General features: G+C 42.9%; 1 protein-coding gene across 3 annotated transcripts; it reads right to left on the reverse strand.

Moving 5' to 3' along the window:
- Positions 1–242: 242 nt before the first annotated feature.
- Positions 243–12,926, reverse strand: appb (amyloid beta (A4) precursor protein b). Of its 3 annotated transcripts, XM_030785784.1 has the most exons (18): positions 12,745–12,926; positions 8,721–8,888; positions 8,343–8,472; positions 7,699–7,811; positions 7,323–7,513; positions 6,671–6,936; positions 5,600–5,767; positions 5,268–5,270; positions 3,442–3,575; positions 3,035–3,109; positions 2,631–2,789; positions 2,169–2,297; positions 1,715–1,814; positions 1,297–1,500; positions 1,120–1,173; positions 889–980; positions 515–661; positions 243–365 (listed from the first exon to the last, which is right to left on the reverse strand). In XM_030785784.1, exons 1-18 carry the CDS (start codon positions 12,802–12,804, stop codon positions 264–266), a joined length of 2,295 nt encoding a protein of 764 aa, XP_030641644.1. In that variant the 5' UTR covers positions 12,805–12,926; the 3' UTR covers positions 243–263. The 3 variants fall into 3 exon arrangements, with proteins under 3 accessions (XP_030641644.1, XP_030641643.1, XP_030641645.1); XM_030785783.1 differs by lacking the exon at positions 5,268–5,270; XM_030785785.1 differs by lacking the exons at positions 5,268–5,270; positions 5,600–5,767.
- Positions 12,927–16,353: the final 3,427 nt, after the last annotated feature.

Below are 16,353 nucleotides of genomic sequence, written 5' to 3' on the forward strand. Positions count from 1 at the left end.
AGATGGTTTGGATGAAGAGCAATGTGACATCGCTTTTTATGTGCAGACGACGTGAGCACTCATCTGTGATTGGATGAGATGATCAGGTAATGGAAGCCACACTCATCTCCGTAGCAACAGAGCTGACCAACAGTGTGGATGATGGATCAGTCTATGAGCTCTGTCCTTATGTGGTGGAGTAGAAGGTGCGGGGGGGAGGGGGGGGGGGGGGGGGGCAAGGGAAAGGGGGTGGGTGGGGGGTTCACAAGTTCTGATATGGTTCTTTAGTTCTGCATCTGCTCAAAGAACTTGTAAGTAGGGTTCTCATAGCCATTCTGCTGCATCCTGGTCAGGTGACGTTCCTCTGGGGTCACTGCAGCGTCCACCTAAGGAACACAAACATACTTTAACATGCTGTGCACGTATGCATGTATATACTAGATGTGTTCTGATACAAACCCACAAAATTACTTTAACAGGCACCATGGACAGCATTATAGTACTGACGCGCGCGCGCACACACACACACACTGACCTCTATGACACCATGGTGAATGGATGTGTACTGCTTCTTCCTCAGCATAACGAGAGTAATGACGATGATTGTTGCTATTACCACGCCACCCACCATCAGCCCAATGATCGCTCCCTTATTGGTGCTCACGTCCTCAGCAAAGAACACCTAGTCCAGACAACGCAAGTCAATAATCTGAGCGAGTTAAAACCGAGAAGTACGCACAAACTTGACTTTCACTAACGTTCGGATCTCACATAGCTTGTTTGCGTAAAACAAAGTCTGAGACGTTATTTCAGGTATGTGCATTATTATATAAATGTGAATTATCTCTAGTAAGTGACACTGTCGCATTCCATCCTCTGTTAGTTGTATATGCGTGTGTGTGTTTGTACCAGTTTCTGGTGATGAACTTCATAACCAGCGCTGTGTCTTTCCTCGGTATCCATCCGCACCTCCGGCATCTCCTCTGGCTTTAACCCAGAGCCTGCACAGGGAAAGGCTGATATCACACCTGCACATACTTATGTGCCACCAAAGCACAAGACACACTATCACAGCAGAGCGGGGAAAGTGATAGTGTATGAGGAAAACACAGGGACGTATGAAGACACACTCATACTCACCAGGACGAGTCGGGAGCCCTCTGTCTGGAGCGGGACGGGCGTCGACTGGTTCAACTGAGGAATCAGAGTCCAAATGGTAATCAGACATGTTTCAATTCAGCACCGACTCGATATCATAAAATCAAGGGGGGGTTTTTGTGTTGATTTTGAAGGTGTTGCTGCTGTAGTAACGGTTACCGTGGTTATCGGTGTTGGCCTGGTTGAAGCTCTCAGGGTGGATGAAACCCAGGCCGTCCTGCTCTGGGGGCAGCATATCCAGAGGGGTGGTGCTGTCTGGCAGATCAGGCATCAGAGCGTCATTCCCGTAGCTCACCCTCATGTCAGACTGCAGAGAGGACAGCTGCTGAACCACCTCTGCCTGGTCCCTCTGGATTAAAGCCTCTGGACAGAGAGAAAAAAATGTGATACATACATCTATGCATCTTGAATTTGGTAAGCTGGCCTCAATGTCCCCTACACTCTAAATAATAATAACAGCAGCAACAACAACAACAATAATACTAATAATAATAATACCCAGATATGGATATAGATGTTAAGTGCTGTTTACGTGTATAGAAGGGGAAAGAGGGCCTGTATGTAGAGGTTTTCTTACCTACTTGGTCTTGGATTTCATTGGCCACTCTAGGGACCTTGTAGAGGAACCCAAGAGATTGGTTCATACGCTCCTCAATCACACGCAGGTGGGTCATCACCTGAGTGCAGACAGGTAAGAGATACAGGGTTATCATTCAGACTCATTTATCACCCATGATCCTTTCTGATGTAGTTCACATAATGTTCTTTAATAATCCTGTTACAAATGTATTATAAAAATATCATACCAAATTTAACAGCGTCACAATCTTATCAGAATATTAATATTTAAGACACAAACATTTCATTCTGCTGTAACTACCAGAATGACACGTGAAATGATAGTGACCGACATAGCTGGGGTCCCTTTTATGAACCAGTGCCTGTGATACGTTCGATAGCTTGGTGGAGTATAATTTGCTCTGTTCACCTTGACTGGCCAGTTTCAGAAGGATGTAGCTGCACACACGTACCTGGGGTCGAATCTGAGCCGCTTTCTTAGGATCGACCATGCGAACGTGCTCAAAGTGTTTGAGAGTGTGTTGTCTGTCCTTCTGCTCGGCGCGGACGTACTTCTTCAGCAGGCTGAAGACCTGACGAGGCTGTGGAAGAAGAAGACCAAGAGAAAGGGTGTTTAGGACGCGTGCTGAGAGCACATGTTTAAAATGTTACGGGCACTGAAAAAGAATGGTGGTACACTAAAACACGAAACTGCCTGGACAAAAAAAAGATCATATATGATATATGTTTGTCTGAGCATGCTGGGGAAAAAAAAAAAGTTTTTTGGTCACAGATACAATAAGAAAGTGAAAGTGTTTGTTTATGACTGTGCTTATGAGTGTCTGATACCTAGGGTTGTTTGTCCTGCAGGGCTGTGTGTGTGTGTGTGTGTGTGTGTGTGAGTATGTGTATGTGTGTGTGTGTACGTGTGTTACCCGGGGCTGGTCTGCCTGCAGGGCGGTGAGGTAGCTCTCTAAAGCCAGGCGACGGCGGTCATTGAGCAGAGCCTCTACACGAGCCATGTGAGTTTCTACCAGCTGCTGTCTCTCATTGGCTGCCTCCTGTTCCAGAGCCTCCACCTTCTCCTGGAAGTGCTGCCCATCCACAAACACACATACATACATATATATATATATATATATACACAAGTTACAGTCACAGCTCATTTCATGACACGCCTTGCTATGTCACAATCACACTGGCCTGCTCTAATTGCAAAACACAGGCATTCATACAAACCCTGACGTTTAGCCCATGTTCCCATGTTTCAATAAAACCACTGTTTGTGGATGCATACTTCATATTGGACTTGATTGGATGACTGGACTTGATTGATTACCTGGATGACTGCTTTCTTGTCAGCATGAGGAAGACTCTTAGCCTGCCTCTCTGCCTCCTCCCATTCTCTCATCACCTGGACAAAAGAGAGAAAGAGAGAGTGCATGTGAAATCGCCATGGCCTACGCTACATTACATCAATATCAGTCTCTCCCTCCTCTCCTTTGGTCGGGATAACTTGCTTCTGAAGACCTTACTCTCTCCTTATCGATTTCCTGTCTAGTTATTCCCAATTTGCTGTGATATCATGTCACAACTTTGACAGCTCCAATCATCTGTGCCACATGCTTCATAATCTCCTCTCTGCTCTGGTTCTGACCCACAGTGTCCACACTGAGAAATTCCCTGACCGATGCTGGCCTTTCAGGCTTCTCAGAAACCCAGTCTCTCCTCTGGTCTGGTTCTTACCTGAGACATTCTCTCTCTGTGCTTGGCCTCAAGACTTTCCTTGGCCTTCTGGAAGTGGGTGTGCTCGTTCACGTCCCCTGGGGCCTCCAGGTACCGGTCCACGGCATCGGGAGGGCTGGGTGCCATTGTAGGTACTGCAGATCAGTGGCGGTGAGGATGGGAAATGAAAAAAATGGGTCCAAAGAACAACGACAAAGATATTACTTGCTGATCTTCAGCTAAAGAACTAGATTAAGTGTTTTCAACAAAAGTAACAAACTCCAAATGCCAAGGATGGCCTACAAATAAAAAGGAATAAACTTAAAAAAAAATAGTAAATATTTACGCTAAATGAACACAGGTATACTACATTAGTACAGGTAAAAACACTTTGTAAATCAGGTTCCTATGGAACCAACCCATGTCTGAATCCTTAGTAAGAGGATGTAATGGTTAGACATGCCAGCTGCACAGTGGTTAGTTTAACATGAATGCGGGTGCATGCAGGAAAGAGGGTGTTTTGAAGGGGTGCTTATGCTTATAGCTCCAATATTTAAATTGATTTCGGTGAAAAATTCTGGTCTTTTTCCTGAAGTGTAAGAATGGCTTTGCAGCCATGGAATATAAGGCAGGACAGATACCAAAGATGGTAGATTTTTATCTCAAACACAGGTTCACCAAGCGTTTCAAACAGGAAGTAACAAGTCCTACAACCAAACACAAAACCAAAAACAAATATAAGGCGGGGAAACACCCTGGATAGGTCACCAGTCCATCGCGGATCAATTTAATGCTTATTTTATTGATGTTTTCTGTAGCAGATGCCGCCATTGCGGTTTGTGTTTACCCCTGTTCGTCTGCGTGTTGCCATGCCGTGCAAACAGACGTCTTTTTAAACTAAGCAGTGAGTCATTAACTTATTAAAATCATTCATTTATAAAAACAGATGGTAGCTTGTTACATAAGGAGAGAAAAAACCCTTCACACATTACTCCAAAATCCAGGACGATAAACCAAAATATACACTGAAATACAATTGTGCTCTTTACAGGCACTGTGAACCAAATGAACCATTGCAAAAACAGTATTCCAGTGAAATGAGACTGAAATGAGACGTTCATGGGAAAATGAGACTCTGTGCTGGCTGTGACTGGTTGTGTGTCTAAATACAGCATGTACACATCAGCAGGAAGGCCGATCAGCTCTGGTCCACGCCTGATGGGAGCACACGTATGACTTAACGCGTATGTTGCACTTGTAATTGCATGAAAGGCGATGTGTTAAACCTGTGATTTATGTGTCTCGTCCTGTCCGCGTTAAAAGCAGCCAGCTGCTGGGATGTGGAGAGACAGAGATCAGATGGAGAGATAACATTCGGTCAGGATGGGGGCCAGTAGCTGTGCCACTCTCCCACAAAGCTGCACATTGTGCTTAATTGAGCGGAAACTGCAGGCCTGCAGGCCTCTGTCACATGCTGGTCAAACAGCCCAACCCCTCTCTAACCCACAAACAGAGAGAGAGGTGGAGAGGGAGGAAAACAGAGAGGCACTGACTCACTGCTCAGTTCAGCAGGTCAGCAGGTTCAACGGGTTAAGCTGTGAACTTAACGGCATACAGGTGTGCTCAGATTGCAAGGTCAAAGGAACAAAACCACGAATGTACACGCCTCAAAACACAAACACTTGTACAAAGGTGTCTCAGTTATACATTTGAGATGTGGTTGAGGTTAACAAACATGCATGCACGCGCGCACACACACACACACACACACACTACCCATGGAATTCTTCTGGACATATTGTTCATCTAACATGAACAACAAACAGTTCTATTCAATTCACTTAAACACACTGGCATCCAATTCTTACTCGCACAGACACAGACACACACACAGACACACACACACACACACACACACACACACAAACGCAAACACTACTTAAAGGCAACAGATCAGAGATAGTTAGTGATAAACACAGAGCTCAACAGTGCCTCTACGAGTAGCCTGAGAGAGACCTGTAATCCATGCAGACTAATAGATCCAGCCATCTGTTTGAGCTCGAGTGAGTCAGGCAGACAGCGAGAGAGAGAGAAAGTGAGCGAAAGACTCAGGCTCTCAGACGAAAGGAGAGGAGATAAAACAGCGAAAGTCTCTTTCCGACCCTCCATTTAAACGTACCACTGCTGCCGCACACGGACATGCAGTACTCCTCCGACTCAAAGTTATTGCGGTTGCCCCCGCAGCCCCCAAAGGTGAAGGGGGCGCAGCGGCCTTTCCCCGCCACAAAGTACCAGCGGGGCAGCTTGGCCCGACACGGCCCTGTCCTAGCCGGAGCCCAGCACACCGCTGCCAGGAGAAACACATAATGTCGGTGGGAAGGTGATCGTCTTCTCACACATACACGAATGTGCTCAGACACACAAGCTCTCACACACACTCTCATTCACACTCTCCCTCACACACACACACACACACACACACACACACTCTCTCTCTCTCTCTCTCACACACACACACACACACACACACACACCCTCACGCACAAAAGACTGTGTACTGCTCATTTCAGTGTGCCTCACCCTTTGAAATAAACCATCTCAGGCTATTCTCAAATGATTGTAGAGTTAAAAGTACACAAAGCAGCCTGTTATTTTGTGAATAGATATGGGTACTGAGGTGAACCGCGGCTTCAAACAGCATAGGGCTTTGATTAAAGGTTTCTAAGACTGTCTGAAAATGTTCCTTTCAAATCTTCTTTACAAATGATTCCAAGGCAGTAGGTTGAATTTTCTGCTGTAGTAAATAGAGACGTGTAATATTACGTAAGATGTGGTAAAACCCTAGATCGTGTGCACGATGAGATAAACATTTATTCAGATTATTCGAGTACATGCTCATCACTGACCACTGACTGTGGTCAGTGATGAGCATGAGATAAGCTGACTGATACTGATTTCATGATCAGAGCCCATTTTTCAATTAGCTGAATTTTTCACAAATCAAATGATATTTTTCAGAAAAGAATACAAGCATAGCTAACTTGTGTATCTTTGATGATGCAAATCATTTGGGAACATTTCGAGATGACTGGTGTGATAGTACGTGATTAGAGATGGAATCACCCTTATAAAACAAGCTGCTCTGGAGTCAGCAAATATTTAAAAATGAAAAAAGAAATGAAAGAATCTATGAATGTCCTTAATGTGCGTGTTTGCATGTACTTGTGTTGTCTATGTAAACATTCGTTACCTCGCACAACCTCCTCGACAGACTCTGTGGTCGTGGTGGTGGTGGTAGTCATGGCAACATTGGAGGTTTGTTCGCTGGTGTCGTGTTCGCTGGTGGTGTCTTCGTCCTCCTCCTCCTCCTCATCATCATCAACTTCATCTTCATCCTCCTCTCCATCACCGTCCTCATCGTTATCCCACTCCTCTTCATCATTGACGTCCTCATCATCCTCAATCACGGCAGGCTCCTGTTCGGCGGGTTCTGTGACTGCTGGCTCTTTGGGCATGCTGATGAAGACAAGTGTGTGTGTGTCAGAAACTGCACTCATACGTCAGCCAATGATGACAGTGAAATTGTGTGTGTGTGTGTATGGGTACAAGTTTCGGTTTGTGTATGCACTAGAGTGTGAGAGGGTGTGCGTGGTGTATAGGTGTATGTGTATTTATGTGCGACTGTAAGTTTGAGCATGTATATGTGAATGGACTTAAGTATAAAAATATAATTTGATCTGCGTTTATGTGTTAGTATGTGTATGTGTGTCAGAACTTGCTATGAATGTGTGTTTGTGAACTAGCATTTCTGAAGCATGTGAGTGTGTGTGCATCAGTGTGTTTATATGTCAGTGCCTTTTGTGAATGGATTTGATATTGTGTTTGTTTGTGTGTGTGAGTACCTGCTGTCTGCGTATTCAGCCTCCGCACCTCCCCACCACACATCTGAGTTGGCCTCCTCCAGCTCCTCACTGTCTGATTCCCGCTGCGCCTCCGCTGGGCAGCATACAAACTCAACTCCCCGGAAACGGTCTATGCCGCATGGCAACAGCATCCCATAGTCATGGAGATTCATGGAGCGCTCCCCACAGGACTGCACAAAATGAAAGGGAAAGAGAGAGAGAGAGAGAGAGAGAGTGAGAGAGAGAATAATGAGTCATCACAGATAGAACCCAAAGCTGTCAAAGGCAGATGAGAATGTTTAATATATGTGGACTCTCTTGGACAATGTGAGATTTGACTCTGTATATACTGGGTATTGGAGTACTGGACTCTTACCTCCTTGGCTACTGTGTGCCAGTGCAGGTGACTCTCACACATGTCCATACGCTCCTGATGCAGAAACTTACACTTATCAGGGACCAAGAGGGCATCGCTCACAAATTCTCCAACTGAAAAAGGCACACACACACACACACACACGCACACGAACACAAACATACAGACAGGTGTATTCTAACATTAAAATGTACCAGTACAATGCTTACAGATTCTTACTCATTGCACAAGATATGAAACACGTCACAGTTCTATTAGGAATACCATAAGCAACAAATATACCGCACCCATAACCTATTTGTATGCACACTGGCACGTAGCCCTGGGCTATGAAATGTAGCTGAAATCGTTTTGAAACATTAAAATGAGACAATTTCACAGGCAAGTACACACAGGCTCACATATCATAAATCCCCTCATGGACTTAAAGGCTGATGCACTCTGACCAATATGTCCTAAAGCACCTATCTCCACCCCCCCCCCCCCCCCCCCCCCCCCCCCCCCCCCCCCCTTTATCAACATGCCTCACTGTACAAAGAGATTCAGGCTAAAACTTAACGTCCATCAGACCACAGCATGTCACGCCGGGGCACGCTTCTTACATAAAACCATTAAACACACACACACACACACACGTTCCATACCCAGACAGCGGTAGGGCACTACAATGTGTACATGACTGCGGCACTGCCTGGGGCCTTTCTTGCACCAGTTCTGGATACTGACGGGCTGGTTGGCCTCCACCACGTTAGTGATCTGCAGGTCAGGATAGACCTGAAGGAACAAGGAAATTAGATCTTCATTTCCAAAATCGAGGAAGTACGCTCTGCACATTGATTCGATAATGAAGTGCTCTTTCTTAGTTTGCCAGCTCAACCCGCTTTTATGAAATTCAATCATGTGCTTTTCCTTTCATTTAGTCATCTTTCTCTCTTTATCCTTCTTCCTCTTATTCTCTAAGCTGAGTTCTTACTTCACTGTCATTCTTTTCCCTGTTCTTCCCCTTGCGTTTCCACTCTCACCTCCTGGCAGTAGTGCAGGATGCCTTCCTTGGTGCCAATGCAGCTCTTGGTACCAGAGGGGTCGGGTTCCCATTTGCCATTCTGGACGTTGATGTGCATGTTGAGTTTACCACAGAACATGGCCACTTGAGGTTCCGCCAGCAAACCCACTGAGTCATCTGATGGCACCTGACAAGAGAAGAGGGATGAGCCAACTATTTGCAATCCAGTGGTATTAAAAGGATTTGCTGGTGGAGCATTTTAACTACCCACTGATTTACAGAATCTGGTTAAGTATTTCTCAGGAATGATCTCTGAGGTCTTTTAATGGAGCACTCTGCTCAAATACGTGTGAAAACAAATCTTCCTGTTTCAGCGTAATTGGTCTAAAGGTCTATAATAGCAGGAAGTTTAACTTGGCTAGAGAATAGGGATTTTTGTGAGGTGACATATTCTGATTTTTGATAAACCAACATTTTACTCAGTGCTTACAACACAATACACATTTACACTGTTCATGTTTAAACATCTTCACATTCTTATATATCATATTTCAGCTATGAAACATACACTGTTTTTCAACAATGAAACAGACATGGTTTCTGATCTAAAATCACTGGCCATTATCAAAGATTCTGTGAAAAATAGAGTTCTGGAAAATTTTCCTGGAACTGTAAAATGGACACTTCATTTTAGAGTGGAAACACACACACACACACACACACACACTCAAAGCCACAACATACATGTGTACGCATACACATGCACACACAAACACACTAATCTACTTGTAGGGTAAGAGGTTCAGTTATGTAAGATAATACACTAACACCATCCTTTTCAGCTCTGACAGAAAAAGCCTGAGAAACAACTCTAATCTCCTGGAGCAGCGTAAGAATGGGAATAAAAAGAGGTATTAAAACGAAAGAGGGTTGTAGGGTTGGTGAGGGAGGGTGAGGGAACAGAGAGTGAAGGGTATGTCTTGAAAGAAAAAGTGTGAGTGTGTGTATCTGAGAGAGAGAGAGAGAGAGAGAGAGAGAGAGAGAGAGAGAGAGAGAGAGAGAGAGAGAGAGAGAGAGAGAGAGAGAGGGGTAGAGGGAGAGAGAGAGGGAAGAAAGCATTTTTCTCTGAGTGCCTGTTATGTCTCTAACATTGTAGTGGTCTGGCCTCAATCTTCACACTCACAAAAGACTTCTCCAAAACCAGACCCTCCCATTCAACCCAGCACATGGGATTGTGGGATTGTTGTCTTCTCTCCAGTTTTGTTCTTTGACACAAACGCAGGAAACACTTGTGTGGTCTGACATCTAGGTTATGCCTTCTGTCTTATAATACCACATGGAGAAACACAGAGAGAGAAACACAAACTATAAGTTCTTGACCCACAAACAGCTTGCTGCTGTACAGAGTATTCCCCAGAACATTTCTGTGGTCCTCAGATATAAATAAAAACCCATAGGTTAATTGCTTCTGCTGCAAAGCTATATGTGTTTCGAGGAAAGCAATTTTTCCTTCCAGTCTTCATCTCTGCTGCTTGGAAAATCTACTGACATACAGTACGCATTTTAATAAATAGCAAGGGAAGACAGATCTGGTATGTATTCTTGGGTGTGGTGCAGAAGGGTAACCGTATTGGGTTGTTAAAGGTAGATTTAGCCATGAACCTATTCCATCCAGGGAAAAGGGTTTTTTTGTTAAGGTTACATATGCCCATTCTGCCCTTCTCTCCTCTCCTTCTCTCTCACTCTCTGGTTATCTGAGTATGGCCACCATTCCAGAGTGTTCCTCTCAAAAATGCTGTCTCACAGTAAGGTTGTCATGGCAGCCAAAGCACAGCAATGCAGTAGGTAGATAGTGAACTCAACTGACCAGAGTGTGGAACGTACAGCTCCTTCTGTCCAATGCTGTGTACCTATGAAAACTCATTATTCTGAATGGTTTACAAGGCTGATTTGCCTGACAGACGTTGTCTGTTCTGTAATCCACTATTGTGTTCATTTTTCACACAGCTAGATTCTGACACAGACCTGCGCTTCATGATCCGGTCTCTGAAACAATCAATGTTATGAAAAGGTGATGAAAATCTGCATCATTTCCTCTCAATCCAAACACCTTCGTACACACCTCTGCTTTAAGCACTGACTAAACAGAACCAAACAGAAGAGGCCTTTTCTCCAGCTAGGTCATTAAACGTACAGTACATCTGCTATATGTACCTGGTAGCCTATTACACAGCAGGCAATGAGGCCTTTCAGAGAAAACTGCTTTCTTAAGGGGCGGGTTTAGTTCTGTGTGGCCAACGGTTAAAATTATAATAAACTCTAAGGTGGTGGGACATTTCATATAGCACCCTTGCATACAAAAACATTCCATATCAATTTAGGCTGAGTATATTGTTCTGCAAAGGCATTCGAGGGACTTCGGTTCTTATTTTTGCCCATTTTCTAATGTTATCTAAGAACCAACGGAGAAAAAAGGAGTTCAAATAAGCTTTTCTCATATAACGTTTCTGAGGCACAAATTTGCTATTAAATATCCATGCCCTATACCATAAAGCCACTGGCTTCTGTGACGGATCTTCATGCAGAAAAAAAATCGAAAGCAGAACGAAAAATCCGCTTAATATGCATTTCTACAAAAACACTCGTATTCTTACTCGTAAGACAAATTGTTTACAATACCAAAATCCTAGTTACAGGTTTTGGTGGAAATTATACCAGTCTAGCGTAATTTGACTCCCTGTCGTGACGTGCAGATAGTTCGGTGCGTCTTACTGTCAGTGTTTTGATATATTAACTACAACATATAAACATGGAGTTACGTATATTATAAAATATAGATATACAAACTTAGTAACCTGTATGTTACAATCTTGTTTGGTTTGTGCATCGTTCCTCGGGTTCAAGCCGCTGATTTAATAAAACGCCGCAGTTTGCCGACGCCATCTTGCTACTGTCAAGCAACATCTTTTCCTATTCACAACACATAGTCTAAAGGGCCTAAACTGGAGCGAGTGTTTATCAAAAGGAAAACATTAGTCTAAACCCCGTACTGATAAAATGTAGGTTTCCTTAATATAACTGAAGCAATAATCTATTTAGATCGAAACATGACAGAAAGCAGATGTATAAGAAAACCTAACTGTCCACAACGACCTTAAACTGGTGATTCTGGCCTGATGTTAAATCCACACATACAGCATGTACATCATCATGCCTGTAAAGTGCAAGATATATTTTGAGAAGCCGGCTCCACCTACGAAAGCACACTGTTTACACTGCATCCTCTGACCAAATGACAACTTACAGAATACCCTTTTCATCTTTATGTGAATCTACTCAGCAATGCCATTAACTGCCGTCTCCACATATTTGTAACTGCGTCTTGACGGTAGGAGATAAAGGAATATCTAATCTACAACCGAAATGCGTCCAGTCTTCATGAAAACACGTAGTCGCATCATTAGGCTGCGTAAAAACACTAGATCAGCATTTCACGATTCGCTGGTGAAATTTAGTAGATCCAGTTGATTTTCCAAGTATTTTTACACAGAGACATCAATCATGAGTGTAAATCATGAATACCCCTTTATTTACAACGATTCACAATGTGCAAAATGTTTGATTTTTCCGTTAACGCATGAGGTTCTATAAAATCATCCTAACGGTGCTGAAGGGAATCCAGTGATTCTGAAACAAATATCTCTTCTGGGTTCATAAATATACCTAAACCAAACTGTTTTGCCTTGGCATAAAACGTAAGAAGAGAATATATTCCCCCCGATAAAATACTGTCCCTGTCAAACTGTTCCCAGAAATAATCAATGAGTTCCAAACTTTTGAAAGACATTACATAACACGGAGGCATGAGATTGGAAGCTCCATCATTAACGAGCTGGCTGCGGTCAAGTATTAGCAGCATGGGTCCGTCTCAAAACCTTCTTGCGTTTTTTTCTTAATCTCTGGCCACCTTAAGCATACAGAGCAGGGTGAAGTGGGTCCTCAAGGGTTTCAGATATGCTCGTTCACGAAGTCCGTTTTCTTACCTCAGTAGCCAGCGACAAGGTCGCCACCATCAACATTAGCAATACCGTTTGCTCGCCCATGTTGTATTCCCTTTGGCAGCACGTCCGGTACGGAGTGTGTCAGGGTTTATACTGCGGATTCACTATTTTGTCGTCTGCTCCGTTTAGTTGTTAATGTCTTTTCAAATGTATGATGGAGAGCGATTGCGGGCTGTGCCGATTCCTCAGCAATAGTCACCTGACCAGACGTCGAGAGACTAGGAAAGGAGAGAGGAGAAGGAGGGGGAAAGGGGTGGGGTGATGTGGTGTGGGACTGGCATCTGTTTAGAAGGCTCCTAAGAGTCAAGCTGCATGCGTTTTTTTGTATTACTGTATGTGGTTGCTGTTGTAGTTCTCATCATTTGTAGAGGAGGCATACTTTGACATACAATGAACACTATAATACACCTACGACCGACACACACACACACACAAAGAATTTAATTAAATTTATTGATCATTTGGCCCTGTAATTAACGTACTAAAATGAGAGAAACGACATGGCCGCTGCTCCGATTGTGCCTACATTAATAACCTAGAGCATTATGTGTTCGGAAAAAAAAGAGGACAGTATTTCCGGCGCCTCTGGAAAAGAATATTAAACAGTGAATAGAATGTCACAACATTTCATAGACATATTTGATTTCTTAAATCACTTAATCGATGCATGGCACATGAACGCCCTAATTTACTCACTCTCAACAGAAATGGGCATTTCCCGGTTACATTTTCAACTGTATGAAGTTTTACACATACGATTCAAGAACAACAACATCAGTGCTCTTTTTATAACCTCTTGGCAAGTGTAGTTTCTGCATTTTCTTCTTCATAGCCTAATTAACCTGCTCGGTAGTGAACCAACCTGCGTCAATATTTGAAAAATGTTCCTCGCCATCCCTTTCCCCAAAAGAAAATGAATCATTCAGTTAGAAATCGTTTTTTTTTTTTTTAAGATATCCAGTTATATATAGGCCTATAAGCAGTTAATTTATTGGTTGGATTAAGTATACTTTGTATGTATTAACTACTGTGACTACCTCAGTTTCAACAACTGTTTGCTGAAAATGAAGATGCACATAGCACATTATTTACATTCATAGTTTGAGGTGTGAGTCTATTAATCTTTGAACAGTTTGAAATCCATTGTTATAAACCAAATGTGTTACAAATGCTGTTTAATATTGATCACATTCTTTTATTGCCACTTGGTGATAACACCTGACAAGACTGATAATTGAGAAGAACTTTTTTCCTTGAAGGGCACCAAAGCTCTTATCTATACATGAGAGGGCAAACACATCCGTCACTGTCTACTGAATTCGCTTTTGATGGTCTTTGCCTAAACGTATTCCTGAAGACTAGCAGTGTGTGCACTTGGCCACTTTTTTTTGGCAAGTTCTTTGCCATGTGCACTTCAGTCTGTCAAGAAAAACATACAAGTCTGCCATCATCGATAAACTTTGGATAAGCCTGTGGTTTACTCCTCGGAATATGATGATCTCCTTCTCTCTGAGTGTCCAAATCCTGTACTGCCTCTGTTAACTCAGTGATCGCTTTCCTCTGCTCTGAAACCACCATCAGAACATGCTCCATGATAACTGATATTCTCTCACTGGATTAGAGTTATACTCCAGCTGTATGTGCACATCTTTTACTTTTGATGACCTTTGCATTAAAGAAAGATTCTTCAAGGATCTATGTGTCAGCTCTCTCACGTACCTACAGAGGAGACGATTCAGGTTTATTTCTATCACATATTCAAAGCTTTCTTCTATAAGAAGGCTATCCAACTCCCTTTACAAACTGATCTTTGATCGACAGCACCTTGTTAGCTATATTATTGGGAGTTTGTTTTATTACTGCGTTAAGAGCTTGTGATAGAGCATGTGAATGGTCATGTAAGTAATAAAGGTCATATATTAGTACCAAAGCTACGTAGTAGTTGAGATCTAGTGCATTTAACTCTGAACGCTTCTTTAAGGTAACCAAACAAATCACTAACTTGCTCAGTTTCACTCTTACTCTGTAAACTCACCTGTCTTTAAGACAGTCCCTCTCAACAGTGACATAACAAAATCAAACTGATCCGTGGCAGATTGGTTATTAGCATGCAAAGCATGCTCAGCGTCTTCAGGAAAATCTTGTGCTGATCTTCCATCTCTAACGAACCACTGAATGGGAAGATATGACATTCTCTGGGAACATATGCGTAAACCACAACTGATGCATTACTCATGGGAGCAATACTGACTATGACCGATTTGTGTTTTCTACTCAGGTGCCTAGTTTGTGCTTGAACACCAAATTTAATTCAGACTTCTATCAGAGGAGTGCCCCTCCTCTGCCAAATATATTTTATTAAAAATCTAGTCCATGTTATACACTTGGAAATGGATAATGTCCTTGCAGCAGCCCACGGGGATGGGCCAGAGCAGTGAAACAACAGAGGAACCTTGGGCCTCTCTGTATGAGTTTACCTGTCTGGTCTGCAATGCCCCAGCACATTCTCCCCTTTGCGCAAAAAGATCCTGCTATATTGCTCTTCATGTAGATTTTATACAGTGTAATTAAAATCCAGCTGACCTATCAGGATGACCCGCTCCCAAAATTTTTAGGGGGTTGGGGGGGGGGGGGGGGGGGGGGGTGGTACATACAGTACAGCAAATAACCGCTTGGGGTCTTTATTCTGATAGTTTTTTGTTTCTCTTTCTACATTGAACGTATTCTCAGCATAAGCATACTGGAACATCTGCCATGCTCAGAAACTGATCTCACAATGCTATTCGAGATGCTATTTTCTCTCTGTGACAACAACTTGAACAATAAACGTAATATACAGAATGACCGATTTTGTCACATTTAAATCAAGCAAATATAAGATTGGTATAGTCAGAAATGAAGCATCATGTTAGATGATGATAAGTCAATGTTGTATTTACCAGTTAATTGTGATGATTACACTAGAGGGAGCTCAGCATCTAGGTAGAGTTGTCAGTACCTGTCATACAACAAGATTGTCTGGTAGCCATTTGTTTTAGATTTAAGGATGGCTGCCCAGCCTAAAGGATGTAATGTACCATGTTCCTGATAGTAAATTTGCACAAAAATTCATTATTTAGACTTTTATTTACATTGTTTCTTTTATATTTGTCAGTGATAAATACTTGGTAACATACCAGTCAGCTCACAAGCAGTCAAACCCACAGCAATTTACTCAGTTTCCAGTTGAATACTGATGTCACACACTTCTCAACTCAGTCATCAGTTTAGTGTTAGGCTTGCCCAGTCTACCTGGAGACAGTTATCATATCACCCACCATTTGGAGTCATCCGGAATGTTTTCATTCTTGGTCTAAATGCTCTCATTGCTAAATGCGCAAATGTGCTTATAATTTTAGGGTTTATTAATGCTTTAAATGAACTCAGAACTCCCTGAACTGAACCAAACTGAGACCATCTCAGGAGGTGGGAACACAAAGTGTCCTTAGTTCTCTCCGCATTTTCATGACATTTAATACCTCCAGACACAGCACTGCTGGAGCACTGAAAAAACAGAAAAAGAAGGAAGCTTGGTTAGTGGGGGAAAACTGG

The sequence above is a fragment of the Chanos chanos genome, chromosome 10 (assembly GCF_902362185.1).
Source record: "Chanos chanos chromosome 10, fChaCha1.1, whole genome shotgun sequence".
NCBI classification, from domain to species: Eukaryota; Metazoa; Chordata; class Actinopteri; order Gonorynchiformes; family Chanidae; genus Chanos; species Chanos chanos.